We start from the raw sequence: 18,370 nt of genomic DNA, 5'->3' as shown, positions 1-18,370 counted from the left end.
TGAGCTGCTGAGGATCTGAATGTCACAAAGATAAAGAAGAATTTCTACAGTCCTATTGTTCGGTACCAGTTTCTCATCATGAGAACGGGGGAAAATCAAGGAGCAGCCTGTAGGGAAACAGTGAAACTCTGAAAGTGACTCATGAAGAATTACTCACTGACACATGGCATGCTGACATCAGACACCTACAATAACATTCTTGCAGTATGTAATCTCTCTATAGTCTCTGATTTCAAACGCTTAATCCTGAGGGTTTCTAAGAAAATCCTGGATATCACCGCTAATTATATGAAGAGCAACAGACCGTTTCCACCACCCTGTTGCATCTGGGCAGCTGAATCACATGGCAGGCACCTCCAAATACTTGGATGGTAGTTGAGCATAACTTTGTCCCACGGTTTAACTTGAGTTTGCCCTTTGGCAAAAACAATCCCCAGAGTACCCTTGAATATTAACAACATTGGCAGCCTTCCTGATCACAAACAAGATTTAAATAGGGAAGGGCTGCTGTGTTTCACACGTTACTAACAAACAGTATTTTCCTCACCTGTCATATATCTGTCAGTCTCCTGCCCCATGCACAAAAAGAATCAATAGCCACGAATTCAACGGTGTGAGAATAAAAGCATTTAAACAGGTATAAATAATCTTCAGGGTCATTCATGTGTAGACCATCTGTTTTTGGACAGTTCATGGAGGAAAAGAGGAAGAAAATGGTTATAATCTGCCCTCTCTGATATGGGGGTCGGTTCCCAGTCACAAATACGTACAACTTTGGGTTTCAAATATAACTCACTGAATCAGCAGTTGTAAGACTGTTGTGCTGCCCCAGCTATAACTTCGCAGATGTTCTCCAAAGACCACCTGAACACTAGGCAGTCCTCAATTTATGAACGGATTGTGTTCCCAAATTCACATTGATTGTTTTAAATTGGGAATATACTTTTCTTCAAACATACAGATGATTGTTAAAAATTGAGGTATTACATATATGCAGTAAAAGGCACTAATTTTAAGTCTTCAGCTTGATGAACTTTTACCTATCTATATACCCAGGTAACCAACCAGATCAAGGTATAGCACCCCAAAGGCTCCCACATGCCCCATCCCAGCCAATAACCATCTCTCAGAGGTAACCTCTATTCTGAATTCTATCACCAGAGATTAGATTTTTATAATACAGTAGCTTTTTTATTGATATAGAACAGACATATGTTAAGTGTATAAAATGAACCCAACAGCACAGTGAAATAAATATTTAAATATTTATATAGCCATGTAACTACCATCCAGAGCAATGTATGGAACATTTTCATACCCTAGAAGGCTCCCTCATACCCCTTCCCAGTTAATAACTGGCTTTCCGAAGTTAATCCCTATTCTTAGATCACCATTGTTTAATCTTGCCTGATTTGGGGCTTTGTATAAATAGAATTGTGCAGTATGTGCTCTGGTCTAGCTTTTGTTCAACATTGTGTTGTGTTTTGCATGTAACAGCAATTCACTCTTCTTTAAAATTGCTCTGTAGTATTCTATGACTATACCACAATTTCTCATTTCAACTACTCTACTGTTGATGGACATCTGAGTTATTGCTAGGTCGGGGCTATTATGAGTAAAGCTGCTATGAACATTCTTGTACACGCCTTTTGGTAAACACTTGTACTCATTTCAATAAGAGGTACAAGTGTAGAAGAGCATATAGTAGGAGGATTTGACCTAATCTGGAAAGGCCAGGAAATTACTGCACTGCCATGCTTTCTGGGTGATAATGTTTTTCTGAATCTCAAACCTGGAGGCCAGGGACACATTCCTACATCTTAGGACCTTAGTGGGGACCCTTCCTGTCTTTCCTCTCAGCTCTGGAAGCATTAAGGTTAAAGGTGTTCTGGCACTGGCTGTCATGTGTGTATCTGGCCTGTTCGTAAATGAGTAAGCTAAATCCCTGACTACACTCACAATTAGGACAACTACTAATCTGTAGGTGATATTTGTTTTCTCTTTGGCTGTCAGCATCCAAATCCCTTCATACTTTGGGGAATTCCCCAAGTGATGAATCTCAGTAGGAAGCCGGGTCTGCCTGCTGAAGCTCAAAAGGCCCTTCCCATCCCAGTCTCCTTTGCAATTAGAGCATGGCAAGGGACCTAGCTTCCACCAATCCATCTCTCACTCTGAATCATCTGAATCTGAGTCACGCTTCCAAGGATGCCAGGGTTGGTAGTGCATTTGGCACACAGAGGGCAGCAGGAGCAAGAGAGCTGTTTTCACCAGATTGGATTTTAGGTGTGATTTGGGGCATTTTTCCTGCTGCATAGCCTCCAATTCAGTTTTCCAGGTCTCCCAGCAATTCTGTAAGCTAGACAGTAGATAGTAATAAATCCCTCTTCTTAAGTCAACCAGCTTTGGTTTCTGTGGCTTATGACTGAGAACACTGACTGCTAAATCCTCCTACTAAAATTCCCCCATAAATAATGATTACAAATATTTATTGTTTTTTTTTTTTATTTACTGAAATGAACTTTTTTTTTTTTTTAAACATCTTTATTGAAGTATAATTGCTTTACAATGGTGTGTTAGCTTCTGCTTTATAACAAAGTGAATCAGTTATACATATACATATGTTCCCATATCTCTTCCCTCTTGCATCTCCCTCCCTCCCACCCTCCCTATCCCACCCCTCTAGGTGGTCACAAAGCACCGAGCTGATCTCCCTATGCTATGCGGCTGCTTCCCACTAGCTATCTATTTTACATTTGGTAGTGTATATATGTCCATGACACTCTCTCACCCTGTCACATCTCACCCCTCCCCCTCCCCATATCCTCAAGTCCATTCTCTAGTAGGTCTGTGTCTTTATTCCCATCTTGCCACTAGGTTCTTCATGACCTTTTTTTTTTTTCCTTAGATTCCATATATATGTGTTAGCATACTGTATTTCTTTTTCTCTTTCTGACTTACTTCACTCTGTATGACAGACTCTAACTCCATCCACCTCATTACAAACACCTCCATTTCATTTCTTTTTATGGCTGAGTAATATTCCATTGTATATATGTGCCACATCTTCTTTATCCATTCATCTGATGATGGACACCTAGGTTGCTTCCATGTCCTGGCTATCGTAAACAGAGCTGCAATGAATATTTTGGTACATGACTCTTTCTGAATTATGGTTTTCTCAGGGTATATGCCCAGTAGTGGGATTGCTGGGTCGTATGGTAGTTCTAGTTTTAGTTCTTTAAGGAACCTCCATACTGTTCTCCATAGTGGCTGTATCAATTTACATTCCCACCAACAGTGCAAGAGTGTTCCCTTTTCTCCACACCCTCTCCAGCATTTATTGTTTCTAGATTTTTGGATGATGGCCATTCTGACCGGTGTGAGATGATACCTCATTGTAGTTTTGATTTGCATTTCTCTAATGATTAATGATGTTGAGCATTCTTTCATGTGTCTGTTGGCAATCTGTATATCTTCTTTGGAGAAATGTCTATTTAGGTCTTCTGCCCATTTTTGGATTGGGTTGTTCGTTTTTTTGTTATTGAGCTGCATGAGCTGCTTGTAAATCTTGGAGATTAATCCTTTGTCAGTTGCTTCATTTGCAAATATTTTCTCCCATTCTGAGGGTTGTCTTTTGGTCTTGTTTATGGTTTCCTTTGCTGTGCAAAAGCTTTTAAGTTTCATTAGGTCCCATTTGTTTATTTGTGTTTTTATTTCCATTTCTCTAGGAGCTGGGTCAAAAAGGATCTTGCTGTGATGTATGTCATAGAGTGTTCTGCCTATGTTTTCCTCTAAGAGTTTGATATTGTCTGGCCTTACACTTAGGCCTTTAATCCATTTTGAGTTTATTTTTGTTATTTATTGTTTTAATTGGTAGCACAAAATGGTGTTTTGTGTAAAAAGAGCAACCTTGTACACTGCTTACAATTCAAACGGTCTTGATAAACGCCTATTCTGGGTCTAATATCTTGCAATAACTTTAGTTTCTCCAAAGCAATTAAGTGGTAGGGTTAGCCATTAAACAAATTACGAGGCAAACAGAATTGTCATTAAATACATACCTGGAGGTGGGGTGCGTGATGAAGTTCTTATATCTTGGGGCCTTTTTTCTACTTTATAAAGAAGAAAGGAAGGTGCCAAATCTGTGCTCTATTAATTGGAAAATTCCTCCCCTGTTCCCCAGTGGCCTGCTCTTTCCTCCTTTCACACTGGCACACGCTGTGGCTTCCAAGTCAATCAGCTGAAATGGAAATATTCTTTGTATGTGTCAAGGCCATTCTGGCTGTACCAGAATATACAGACCTCCAAAGAAGCCCTGATTATATAGTAAATATGCTTATTAATAGCTCAAGTTATTAATAATGAACTAAAGAAAATTTCTTATTGATAACATTATCAGAATAAAAATATAAAAATAAATGTAAGGATTTTTCAGAGATTTATGGTTTACGAAAGTATTTCAGGTAATTTTTTTTTTTTTTTTTTTTTTTTTTTTTGCCGTGCCACACGCCTGTGGGATCTTAGTTCCCCCACCAGGGACTGAAGCACTGGAAGCTCGGAGTCTTAACCACTGGAGGGCCAGGGAAGTTCCCACCTTACGTACTTTTATCTCATCTAATCCCATTGCTCAAAGGAGTTAAGTGACTTGCCTGAGGCCACACAGCTTGAATCTAGACCTAACTCCCATTCCTTGCTTTTTCCGACATACAATAAGAACATCAGTAACTAAAACAATGATAATATAACTGCATTAAAATGAAATAAATAGAAAACATAAAAACTCTAAATTCAGAAAAATTACATGGTCTAGTTTTATTAATTAAAACACAAAACACAACGTACTATATAGTAAACTCATTTTGTAAATACCAAAACTTTCTGTATATAATATGCTTATACAAATACATACCTGTGTAAGATGAGAATGGAAGGATATGATCTCAAATGTTAATGGTGACTATCTCCAAGGGGCAGAATTAATGGGCAATTTTATTTGTGTGAGCTTGGAAGAGTTCATTTTCTAAATTTTTCTACAATAAATGCATTACCTATACACTTTCAAAAACAGCCCTTTATTATTATTATTAAAGTCATTTTGATATTCTACCTTTAAAACAGCCAATTCATTATCTAACTTAGTGAAAAGTACAGTTTGAATTGAATATCTAGCCACCACTAATTGAGCAAGCATCTTCCTGATATTTTACAAACATTATTCTATTTAATTTTGATAACAGTTTCATCAGGTAGTAATATTATCCCGTCACAGATAAGGAGGCTGATGCTTAGGTTCAAGATCACACAGGAAATAATGGAGTCTTTGTTGTGGTGAGCTTGAAGTCCACCTTGCCCTTCTGCTGGGCTCCTCCTACCTTCCTTCTAAGCCTGGCTTGTCTAATTTAGGAGAGCTGCTCTACCACATGCTGGTGCAGCCTGCCAGATACTCTTCTTTGAAAACACTTAGGGTGTTAAAGTAGACCATTTAAAAATGATTACATGTATTATAAAAAGACTGGAAGGGACTTCCCTGGTGGCGCAGTGGATAAGAATCCGCCTACCAGTGCAGGGGACACGGGTTCGAGCCCTGGTCCGGGAAGATCCTACATGCCGCTGAGCAACTAAGCCCGTGAGCCACAACTACTGAGCCCACGTGCCACAACTACTGAAGCCCGCATGCCTAGAGCCTGTGCTCCGCAACAAGAGAAGCCACTGCAATGAGAAGCCCGCGCACCGCAACGAAGAGTAGCCCCCGCTCACCGCAACTAGAGAAAGCCCGTGTGCTGCAACGAAGACCCAACGCAGTCAAAAATAAACAAATACATAAAATAAAATAAAAATAAATAAATAAAAAGACTGGAAGGATATGCTCCGAACAGTATATATCACCAGGGTGGCGGGACTTCCATTTTCTATGCTTTTGTATCTATTTGGTTTTTTTCTTTTAAAAATTTTTCTCTAATAGTTTCTTAAAAAAAATTGAGTCAGAAAAAATTATAGATTTTTCCTATATTGTCTATCTTTTTTTTTTTTTTTTTTTTTTTCCAGGAGATGGTGAGTTTTATTTTGTCTTGTCTGGATAGAGGTGTGATTTGCTCTCGAATGTTCCCAGGGTGGTGAGAGACTAGGAGAAAGCACAGAATGCAGAGGTCTATTCGGTGTAATCTTCTCCCTCATTTTCATCTTCACCATCAACGGCAAGAGCAGCGTACTTGCTTGCAGAACTGAACTTAGAGGCTGGATTTTCTTCAGCTTTCTTTGGCTCAGGTGCAGATCTGGAGTCTTGATCCTTTTTGCCATCTTTCCTATCTGACTCCTTCCAGTGGTCTTTGTTCCCTCCATCTCCTGGACCACGGCTGGAATTTCCACTTTGGCCTTTTGGGGCACTCACCCCATCTACTTTATTTTCATCTGCTTTCCTTACTGGTCCTTCCTCAGATGGTTGAGCTGGAACTACTTTCCCTCCACCACTTGTAGGGGACTGCTGCTCTGTGTCTGAGCTCTGAGATCGAGCAGGAGGGTTAGAACTTCGCTTCACCCAAGCATTCTCCTTTGGTGGAGGGGCTGGCATTACCTTTAGAGGCTGTTCAGGTTTGGGAGGCTTAGAAGTTGGAGACTGACAGTCTTCCTCTTTATTGGGTGTTTCATTTTCTAGAGACTTCTCACTCTCTCTCCTTCGTGCATCCTGGTCTGACTTACTTCTGCCAGATGTGGCTGAGGTCCCCGTTTGTGATGACTCACTTCCTGTCCTCGATCGTTCCCGTTCCTGAGTTTCTTCACTTCGCCAGCTTGGGTGTCTCTCCCGAGGCCGTCGTTCTAGTTTTGGCTCATCCAGCTGGCGCTGCAGTTTCTCCTGTTCCTTCTGTAGCCGCTCTTCTACTTCTCGTTCTCTAGCAGCTGTGTCAACAGGCTTTGCTCCTCCAAAGACAGAGGCTGCTCGACTGGACTGGGATGTGCTAGCAGAGGAATCATCTTCCTTAGGAGTACTCCGAGGCTTTAGGTTCAGTTTGGGTCTTTGGGGGGGACCTCTATCATCACGCCTATAATCATCCCGAGAGTAATCATCTCTGGAGCTCCATGACCGGTCATCTCGTCTGTCATATCTGTCTTCATAGCGGTCCCCACCTCCTCTGAAGTCGTCATCCCTACGGTACCCACTACCAAATGCTCTTCTGCCACTGCCTATCCTGGAATCATAGCCTCTATCATAGTCTCTGCTGCCTCGGTCATCATAGCGATCTCGGCCCCCGTATCGATCCATGTCCCGGCGTGGGCCATCACGGTAACTGTCCCGATACCCATCACGATATCGGTCTGAATCATAACGATCTCGAAACTTGTCTCCAAAGCTATCATCACCTCTTCTAGGTGGGTAGTCATCAAAGCTGTCTGTAGCAGGACGGGCCCTCCAGTCTGTATCTGTTTTGTCAGAATCCCGATTTCTATCTCGGCCAAAAGAACGATCATCCCTGTCTTTATCCTGTGCTTGATCAGCAACGTCCACTCGAATTCTCCTGTTACCTAGAGACTCTTCATTGAGGCTCAGGGCACTGAGCAAGGAATCCAGGTCCTCAAACTCAGCGTAACCAAAACCTTTCAACCTCTCAGGATTGCTGGGTTCACGTGGTAAACGCACTGCACTGATATTTAATCCTCTAAAGAATCCCTTAATGGAGTCTTCTGTCACATCATAGGGCAGGTTCCCTAGAAAAGCAGTGTAGGGTGGTGATTTGGGAAGACGGCTCCGGTCGATATTGGGTTCCCGAGCAGCCCGTGGAGCAGTGGGCAGGATGGAACGGTCAATTGGAGGTGCCCTATACACGTCATCATCATTACTATGCCAAGTGGTTGAAACATCTCCTTCTAGGTCATCTGTTTCATCAGCCCAGCTGACTGGTTTGGGGACATAGGTGCTTCCTCCACCAGTCCCTCCATCCTCAGCCAGGAAGTCTGTTAGGGAGATAGTCTTCCCCTTCTTATTCTTCTTTTTTGCTGAGGCCGCCATGTTGGGAGAGGGAGAGAGAACGCAAAAGTATATTGTCTATCTTTTGAACATTGGTGCATCTCAGTATCAGGGTCTCTACACAAACCATTTATAGAAAAGCACATAAGAAAAATGCATACTTCATCACCAACCCTTTATCTTCTCATTCAGATCTCCTGTTAGACAGTAACCTCAGGGTCTCTACCTGTTTTACTGACTACCATATCTTCAGTGCTAGAACATCTGGCCAATGAAAGCATTTGGCACATAACTGACAAATGAATGAGTGAAGGATATATACTTTTCTCTTTTCAAGTTTTAGATATGCTGATATCTTCTCCTATTAAGTTTCAAAATAGAATACATGCTAAAAGTCAGGTGAGAAAAAAAATGTACAGGGAACTATCATTTTCTGAATCTCACAACTTGCTAAAGGTGGCTGTTATGGGTTGAACTGTGTCCTCTCCAAAGAAGATGGGTTGAAGTCCTAACCTCTGGGACCTCAGAATGTGACATTATTTGGACATAGGGTCTTTGCAGGTGTAATTAGTTAAGGTGAGGTCATACTAGAGAGGGTGGGTCCCTGATCCAATACGACTGGTGTCCTTATAAGAACATAGCCTTGTTAAGACAGAGGCACAGGGAGAAGGCCACGTGAAGACGGAGGATTGGGGCGATACGTACACAAGCCAAGGAATGTCAAAGACTGCCAGCCCAAACCACCAGAAGCTGGGAAGGATTCCCCTACAGGCTTCAAGGGAGCTTGGCCCTGCTGACACCTTGATTTCAGACTTCAAGCCTGCAGAACTGTGAGACAATACATTTCTGTTGTTTTAAGCTTGTGGTACTTGGTTACAGCAGGCAGCCCGAGGAAACCAACAGTGGCCTTGACTTTGAATTCTTGCAAATAATGGGGGAGGAGGAAATAGTCACCTGAGCATCATGATCCACAAGTTTTCAATGACTTTCCAGTTTATTTTCTGATAACGGAGAATATGCCCAGTCAACTCAGGAACGCTAGAAAAGTAAACAATAAAGGATACACACAAAACAACAGGTGACTGAAATTTTAATATGCCTAGGTATTCACATAAAAACTGTAAAAATCAGCATTACAACATTGGTTTTCAAAGATTAACATTTACAACTGTAGTAAAATAAAGTTTCACAACGTCAAATTTCCTTAACACTTCATTTCAATATTAATCTCTTTACAGTTCACCAAAATGGTATTATTTCATCTTTCTTTTTTTTTTAAAAGCATGGGTGCTCTTCTTAAGCGAAATGTTAACATGGGGTCCCAATATGTAGAACAGAAAGTGCAGCTGTTCTAGTTTGGGGGGCGGTCCAGAGGGAGCCTAGCCTCACACTTTCCTCGGTATCACCTCTTAAGACTCTTAGCACCCTAAACATAGTCTGAGAACCATGGATTGAAAACAGTAACAATATACACTAAATAAGATATCATTGACAAAGAAGAACTAGGAAGTTTATTCAGTAACCAATACTTCGTAAGCCTTTGCTTTTCCAAATTCTTTTCTTTGGTTTCATCACTTACAAAATTCCTCCAGTATTAATTGTTTGAATGGCAACTATATGGAGCAGAAATTGTATTTCTACACCTGGGAAATTATCTACAAGATAGATGCTGCTGCATAGGAACCAATAACAATGATTTTTTAAAACATTTTTAAAGCAGTCTCTTGTTCACATTAATAAAAATAAAACATTTCTCATGAATAAAGCCTCAAAGCCAAGATAATTCTTGGGACAATGAAGCATTCCAATAAATCAAAGGGAGATTCTAAGCAGATGCAACATCATGGGGCCTTAGGATGGACATCTAAACAGGATAGAAACGGCAACAATAGTCACACAATCCTTGTTTTCGAGGTTTACAGGAAGGGCTGGGCTGTGGGGACGTTGAGAGATGTGCACAGTGATGCTGATTAAAGATAAGAAGGCTGCACTGGACCCCAGTAGGCACAGGGCCACAGGGAAGCATCTGCTCAAGGCGACGTGCGTAAGATTTATTTACAGCATAAAAAAAAGAAAGTCATGAGGCCATGGCCTGGGGTTAGCTGGCTGAACTTGCTCGTTAAGGTCCTTTCCTTGAGACTTATTCTATGTAGTTTATTCATTCCACAAACACGTCTATATAGTTCACAAACACGTCTATATAGTTCACAAACACTAATGCAGCGCTTACAAATGTGCCAGGCTCTGTTCTAAGTGCTTTACGAATATTACCTCATTTAATCCTCATAACAACCCTAGGAGGTAGGCCTATGATTAGCCCCATTTTACAGATGAGGAAATAGGCACAGGCAGATTAAGCAACTTGCCCAAGATCATAAGGCTTCAAAATGTTGAATTCAAACCCCTTTCAAGGGCAGAAATGACATCTTTGGCTAGGAAGAGAAATTTGTCCTAAAAGAATCCCAGGAACTGGCCTAAGTAAAAAAGGAAAAAGCAGCACCAGAATTGATACTCCACTTGATCATCACACCACAAGGACACAATGCTTAAATCAATTTTAACAAGATAAATATAAATTGTACACAGATGAATCCAGAATTTCTTCCACTCTTAGTAAAGGCCCTTAGTAAATTTGAATTTGTTTTGAAATGTCTGAAATGCAATCACATACTGTTTTAACTTGACATACCAGCTAAACCAACTACAAGCTGATTCAGGAGGCATTTGCTTCTCTATCACAGAGACGAGCATAAAAAAAGACAGTAAATAAATATGAAGCTTGATATAAAAAAGTGGTTTCAAATAAGTTTTAAGAATAACCCTGTACATCCCAATTCATTACTTTATCATATTCTTGAATCCTTTGCTTTATGTGAGAAAGTTTATTCTTCAGATAATCACAGCGTTCTTTTTTTTCCAGAAATGTAGGATCCTAGAAAAGAAACATAGCTATTATCTCAGCCTCTGGCTTCCTCAGCGAAAAACACAGAAACACACATTACCACCCAGAAAATGACCTTTCATAGTAGATTTTCCTGCAGCAGATTTCAAAATCTGCCTAACAAGAATAACAGGTAAGCTCTCTACATTTTTTTCAGTGGATTTTATTTTTTAGAAGCTTTTGGTTCACAGCGAAATTGAGTCGAAGTAGAGAGCTGAGGCACCCTTAAGTATTAAAATACATTGAAAAGTAATTAATGGATTAATAAAAGCTCTCTTCATCCTCTACTAATTTGTGCAATTAAGTTAAGGATGGAATTAGAAACCTGTAAAAGAACTTAATCTTTGTGAATGAAATGTGGGTGAAGAGCTCTATATGGGTGCTCATTTCCCTGGGTTCCTAAATCAGGACACAGCAGAATGTATTCAGGACAGAGATGAGAAGAAAAGGCACCCAAGGGCTTCCCTGGTGGCTCAGTGTTTAAGAATCCGCCTGCCAATGCAGAGGACACGGGTTCGGCCCTGGTCTGGGAAGATCCCACATGCCGTGGAGCAACTAAGCCCATGCGCCACAACTACTGAGCCCACACGCCGCAACTACTGAAACCTGTGCGCTCTAGGGCCCACGTGTCATAACTACTGAGCCCGTGTGCTGCAACTACTGAAGCCTGCACTCTGCAACAAGAAAAGCCACCGCAATGAGAAGCCCGTGCACCGCAACAAAGAGTAGACCCCACTCGCTGCAACTACTGAAACCTGCACTCTGCAACAAGAAAAGCCACCGAAATGAGAAGCCCGTGCACCGCAACGAAGAGTAGACCCCACTCGCTGCAACTAGAGAAAGCCTGCGCACAGAGCAACGAACACCCAACGCAGCCAAAAGGTAAATTAAAAAAAAAAAAGGCACCCAGCAGCCACCCATGGTCCCTAACAAGTAGCATCTTAAGAAATACAAAAAAACAACTACTTTAGCTGCAAGAATCTAAAATCTGTCAGTTGTCACCACTGTACCTGGATAAGAATACACTTTAAAGAAGAAAATGGTTTTACTCACATTCCTTTTTTTCTTAAACTCTTCATGGATTCTTGAAATTCTCTCATGTTCCTAAAAATAATATACTGTATATGTGAATGAAAATACTTGCAGTTACTCAAATCATATCTCAAGAATGTCTCAAGAGTACAGTGGGCATAAGAACAGAAAACAATTTTTACCTAAGACTATAATGAAAATATTCATACACGAACAAATTCAACTCACTGGATAAATATTTGAGGGCTTACTCTTGGCCAGGCCCTGGGATCCAGGGATGAACAGTAGGGCGAGGCCCCTGCTCGTGTAAAACCTGGACCGAGTCCCAGGGCCACTGCTTGCTGGCGGTGTGACTTGGGCAAGCTCTTTACCGTAAGACTTGGTTTCCTTATCAGTAAAATGGGAATAATAACCATAACTATCTCATAGTGTTGTGAGAAGGTTCACTTATTTGAAATGATCCTTCTAAAGTGCTTGGCACATAATAACCACATTAGCTATAATTAGGTAGCATTTTCATCCCCTTTGGCAAGTTGAGACTATTCAACTTTTGAAAATAGCTAATATGAGGTTCCTTCCAACTTTATTCTAAGTTTAATAATAAATATGAAATTTGTTAAAGGGTTGAATAGTCTATCCAAAGGAAATAGGTTACTAGAGCAATGCCCTCATTTATCCAGGTAAACCTATGCTTTGGAGATTGTGAAACACTGTAAACCTAATAAATACAAAATAAAATGTAATAATTTATAGTTCTAAAAGCTTCCTCTGAGAACATTTTCCATCACAAATCCACACCCTTTTCCCAATATATTTTAACTCTTCAATGTTTTTTACATACTAAGATCATGAGTATTGTTTGTGTTTTGACTGCTTGCCATCAGTGAGATGAACCTGGTTATTCAGTTGTCATCTACATTAACAGGTCCTGGCCTGGGACTGAACTAGCTGCCTGGGGGCAGGGGTGCTGTGCTGGAGACGCAGGCAGAGATGAGAGTTGTAAAATCTATCCTAGAGTCGGTCAGAGAGACTGAATTAGGAGGGTGAGGACCGGAGAGATTATTTTGAGCAAAACTCCTATTTGATGGGCTTAGAAAAGTCATGTGATGGTTTAATTTTTCACGGGTGCATGAGCAGGTGTGTGTGAGAACCCATGCCCCCAGCAGGCCCGCTGGGCACAGAGACACCTCCCTGGGGACGCGCTAGGGGACGAGTGAGCCTGGCCAGCAGACTCTTGCCCACGGCAAAGCTCAGCCTGTGGCTGAGAAGAAGTTCACTTTTGTGATACAATTGATATCTCCACTTTAGATAAGGCCTGGAGGAGACACCGAGACTAACTGCAGCCCTGTCATTTGGCTACTTACTTGCCAAGCCATGCTGAAAACCAAAGGAAATGACTATTGTCGAGACTGTGTGCGAGTACTGTGGGAGGACTCAGTTTCTCACCACCTGCTGTAATCAGGACCCTCCCACCCCCAATCGCACACCCACAAGCCTGAGCCCTTGCCCACGCATACACAGCCTACACACCCGACGCCACTGGGCCTGGGCTCAAAGGCCACATGTCACATTCAGGTTTCTCAGAGTTATGTCTGTTAACCAGCTTGCTCTTCCCGACCTGCGGTGATCCAGACGCTTGGTGCCTGCTCCTTCCTTCCTGCACTCCCTTCAGGGCATCTAAACCTGGTCACCCTTCTTGGACCTGTGGACCCTGCTTGTTCTCCAAATGGTACTAACTGACCCTGAACCTGCAGTATGTGCTGGATTTCTCCTGCTTCCTGGTACTGGCATCTCTTAGCCAACACCCTTCCATCACTCCAAGACTGGGAAAATGTCACTACTCTATACATTTGGCTTAGAGGACTTGTAATTACAACTCATTTAAATGTACACTTGAAGGTCTGGTCAAAACAAAGATGCCCAACTAATGCAGGTCTCAGGAGAAGAATATATCTATCTAATCTATATAAAAAATGTGTGTATATATTATATATACATACACTTGACATTTACTAAAAAATGCTGTATGCTTTTAAAATTTCAATTACACAAATAGATTAGATTAATATATTCTCTTTAAAAAGGACAGGATATTACACACAAATGTTCATAGCAGCATTATTTATAATAGCCAAAAAGTGGAAACAACCCACTGTCCATCATCTGATAAATGGATAAAGAAAATGTGGTATATTCACACAATGGAATATTATTAGTCCACCACAAAAAATAATGAAATATTGATTCTTGACACACAGATGAACCTTGAAAACATGATGCTAAGCAAAAGAAGCCAGACGTGAGGCCACATATTATATCACTGCATTTACCCATACAGACAGAAAGTACATTAGTAGTTGTCAGTGGTTGGAGAGAGGGGAAATGGGGAAAAAGTGCTAATGGGTACGGGTTATTTCTTGGGGGGTGATGAAAATGTTCTGGAATTACAGTGGTAATGGTTATACCCCTTTGTGAAAATACTAAAACCCACTGAATTGTACACTTAAAAGCAGTGAATTTTATGGTATGTGAATTATTTCTCAATGAAAAAATACATGTCAGGTAAAAAATGCCATTGATTATGAGGGCATCCTGATTTCCCAGATAGCAAGATGTGAAGAAAAAAAAAAAGACAGAACATTAGAGAAAACACTTCCATCCCCTATGACTGCCATCTCCACCCTGGTTTTCCTCTCTGCCATAATCACGGTTATTGGTCTGAAGCATGAGCCTGTAGCTCATGTATGCAGCTTCAGATCCCCTCTCCATCCCTACCCACTGTGCTCCCTGGGCTTGGGGTGCTAGCTGCTCGGCTGTGACTTACCCTGGAGAATGCATGGCCACCGGCAGCTCCTCTACACCCCCGGCCACCGTTTGTGAATAAACCTTCCTCAAATTACCTTACAGTGTGCTATCTGTCTCCTCTGGGACCCTGATTGACCCAGTGTGTATCTTAGGCAAATTTATATTTTACTTAAGTAAGAAAATAAAATACTGTTTAATAATTGAAGGCAAAAGACATTAAATTACATATTTTGAACTGTCACCCTGAAGATCTCAAGTGAGCTTCCTAGACAGCAGATGCAGACGGTTATGCCTTCTCTACACTTCACACGAGGTCGGAGTTCATCCTTCCACTACCAGAACCCCTCCCCGGCAGCTGCAGGCACGCACCTGCTGGTTTTCTGAACGATGCGGCAATCTGCTCATCACTGCATCCAGCTCATCAAACTTCTTTAAGACGGCCTGAACTTCTGCAGAGAGCTCTTTGTACTCTGAAAACTGGTCCTGGAACACAGCTTTATAGCGTTCTCGTTCATCATCCGTCTGAATCATAGGGTATTTCCTGAGGAAAAAAAATAAACCAAAGTTGAGGTGTGGCCAAGATGGCGGAGGAGGAAGACTCCTCCCACGGGCATGCCTAAGTTACAACTATTTACAGAGCAACTACTGATGAGAAAGACTGGACGACTAGCAGAAGATATCTTCTACAATTAAAGATATAAAGTAGGCACCACCAGATGGATAGGAGGGTAGAGACATGGTATAGTCAGGACCCATACCCTTGGGTGGGTGACCCACAAACGGGAGGATAATTGCAAGTGCAGAGGGTCTCCCCAATGAGTGAGGTGTCTAAGCCCCACATTGGGCTCCCCAGCACTGGGAAGACAAGCCCCGAGAATGTCTGGTTTTGAAGGTCATCAGGGCTGACTTTCGGGACTCTGAGGGCTGTGGGAAATAGAGACTCCACCCTTACAGGGCACGCACAAAATCTCACACGCTTCAGGACCCAAAGCAGAAGCAGTGATCTGAAAGGAGCCTGGGTCAGACTCACCTGCTGATCCTGGAGAGCCTCCCGCAGAGGCAGGAGGCCACTGGAGCTCACCCTGGGGACACAGACACTGACAGCAGCTATGCTGGGGAGCTCATTCTACCACGAGGACACTGGTGCTGGCAGGTGCCATTCTGTAATCCTCCCCCTAGCTTGTTAGCAAAGGGACTGGGCCCTGCCCACCAGCCTGTCAGCACCAGGACTGGGATGCCTCAGGCCAAGCAGCTAGCCAGGTGGGAACACAGTGCCACCCACCAACAGGCCAGCTGTCTTAAGATCCCCTGATCCCCCTGGTGGATGGGGCCAGGATCCCCAGCTCTGCCCACCAGTGGGCCAGCACTAGCCCCAGGACCCCAGGACCTGGCCCCATCGACCAGCAGGCTGGTACTAGCCCCAGGATCCCCTGGGTCCCAGCCCTGTCTACCAGCAGGCTGAAGTCATGGGACCCCCCAGACCCCAGCAAACCCACCAGAAGGCCAGCATCAGCGCTGAGACACTCTGGGTCCCTAAGCCAGCTGCCCTGGGATCTGACACCAGCTTTGAGACACCCTGGACCCCACACAGCCAGCCATGTCAGGAACCGGTCTCACTCAAGCAGGCTGACACTAGATATGGGACTCCCAGGCCTGCAACCACCAACCCTGGAAACCAGCTCTGCCCATCCATGGACCAGCACTAGCCCTGGGACCCCTCAGGACTCCACAGACAACAACCTTATGACCCAGCTCCACCCACCAGTGGCCGGCAGCCTCCACACAAGGCAGGGCCTGGCAACCAACAGGACTGGGGGCTGGCCATGCCTATCAGACCACCCACAGTAGTCAGCCTGCCACAACAGAAGGACCCACGCAGCCCACATAGGGGACACCCTTAGAGCATATAGCCCTGGTGACCAGAAGGGAGTGCACTGCTGGGACACACAGGACGTCTTCTACAAAAGGTCACTTCTCCAAGGTTGAGAAACAAAACCAACCTACCAAATACACAGAAATAAAACAGCAAATTAGGCAAAATTAGGCTACAGGCAATTATGTTCCAAATGAAGCAACACGATAAAACTCCAGAAAAACCAAGTAAAGTAGAAATAGGCAAACTACCCAATAATACTCGTAAAGATGTTCAAAGAACTTGGGAGAAGAATGGATGAACAGAGTGAGAAGTTAGAAGTTTCAAACAAAGAGTGAAAAACTAAAAAGACATATTAAGCACAGCTGAAGAATACAGTAACTAAAATGAAAAATATACTAAAAGGAATCAACAGTAGATTAGATGATACAGAGCAACGGATCAGCTAACTGGAAGACAGAGCAGTGGAAATGACTCAAGCTGAACGGAAAAAAGAAAAGAAAAAAAAAAAAGGAGAACAGTTTAAGAGACCTTTGGGACAACATCATGCATACTAACATTCACATTATAGGGGTCCCAGAAGGCGAATAGAGAGAGAAAGGGGCAGAGAACATATGTGGAGACATAATAGCTGAAAACTTCCCTAACCTGGGCAGCAAGGGAAAAGCAACAATTTACTACAAGGGAACTGGCATAAGGCTATCACATGACTTTTCAGTAGAAACTCTGCAGGCCAGAAAGGAGTGACATAATATATTTAAAGTGATGATAAGGAAACACCTACAACCAAGAATACTCCACCTCAGCGGTCCCCACCCTTTTTGGCACTAGGGACCAGTTTCATGGAAGACAATTTTTCCATGGACGGGGTGGGGGTGTGGGATGGGTCAGGTGGTAATGCGAGTGATGGGGAGCGATGGAGAGCAGCAGATGAAGCTTCGCTCGCTTGCCTACCCCTCACCTCCTGCTGTGCGGCCCAGTTCCTAACAGGGACTGGTACCGGTCCGCGGCCCGGGGGTTGGGGACCCCTGCTCTACCTGGCAAGGCTTTCGTTCAGATTTGTTGGAGAGATCAAAAGTTTTACAGACAAGCAAAAGATAAAAGAGTCAGCACCACCAAACCAGCTTTACAAGAAATGTTAAAGGAACTTCTCTAAGTAGAAAAGAAAAGGCCACAGCTAGAAATCTGAAAATTGCAAAAGGAAAAAATCTTACTGGCAAAGGCAAATATACAGTAAAGGTAGTAAATCAGCCCTGTTATAAAGCCAGTAGGAATGTTAAAAGACGAAAGTCATAAAGTCATCTATATCCCCAATAAGTAGTTAAGGGAGACACAAAACAAAAAGATGTAATATTTGACGTCAAAAACAGTAAACGCTGGGGATGGAGAGCAAAATATAGGGTTGTTAAAATGTGTTCAAACTTAAGAGATCAGCAACTTAAAATAATCACAGATATATATATATATATATATATATATATATACAGTTTGCTATATATAAACCTCATGGTAACGCAAACCAAAAATCTATAATAGAGGGGACTTCCCTGGTGGTCTAGTAGCTAAGACTCCACGCTCCCAATGCAGGAGGGCCAGGTTCAATCTCTGGTCAGGGAACTAGATCCCACATGCATGCCGCAACTAAGAGTTCACATGTGGCAACTAAAGATCCCGCATGCCACAATGAAGATACCACATGCCGCAACTAAGACCTGGTGTGGCCAAATAAATAAAAAAATATTTTTAAAAAATCTATAAT

At 42.5% G+C, this 18,370-nt stretch overlaps 2 protein-coding genes across 4 annotated transcripts in view; both read right to left on the bottom strand.

Moving 5' to 3' along the window:
- Window positions 1-6,035: 6,035 nt before the first annotated feature.
- On the bottom strand, window positions 6,036-8,014 carry LOC133090828 (eukaryotic translation initiation factor 4B-like). Its single transcript, XM_061189327.1, has one exon. The coding sequence runs from the start codon at window positions 8,000-8,002 to the stop codon at window positions 6,149-6,151; it is 1,854 nt and encodes a 617-aa protein (XP_061045310.1). The 5' UTR covers window positions 8,003-8,014; the 3' UTR covers window positions 6,036-6,148.
- A 1,030-nt stretch (window positions 8,015-9,044) lies between these two features.
- MARVELD2 (MARVEL domain containing 2) overlaps window positions 9,045-18,370 on the bottom strand; it is a 28,180-nt gene continuing 18,854 nt past the window's right edge. For all 3 annotated transcript variants that reach the window (XM_061187880.1, XM_061187882.1, XM_061187881.1), the window contains 3 exons: window positions 15,108-15,279; window positions 11,955-12,005; window positions 9,045-10,892 (listed from right to left, as the gene is read on the bottom strand). In XM_061187880.1, coding sequence (XP_061043863.1) covers window positions 10,770-10,892; window positions 11,955-12,005; window positions 15,108-15,279 — 346 coding nt within the window. In that variant the 3' untranslated portion in view covers window positions 9,045-10,769. The remainder of the gene's footprint in view (window positions 10,893-11,954; window positions 12,006-15,107; window positions 15,280-18,370) is intronic.

This window comes from Eubalaena glacialis, chromosome 4 (assembly GCF_028564815.1).
Source record: "Eubalaena glacialis isolate mEubGla1 chromosome 4, mEubGla1.1.hap2.+ XY, whole genome shotgun sequence".
NCBI classification, from domain to species: Eukaryota; Metazoa; Chordata; class Mammalia; order Artiodactyla; family Balaenidae; genus Eubalaena; species Eubalaena glacialis.
The sequence above is the reverse complement of the archived record's forward strand: the minus strand, read 5'-3'. Positions and strand labels throughout refer to the sequence as shown.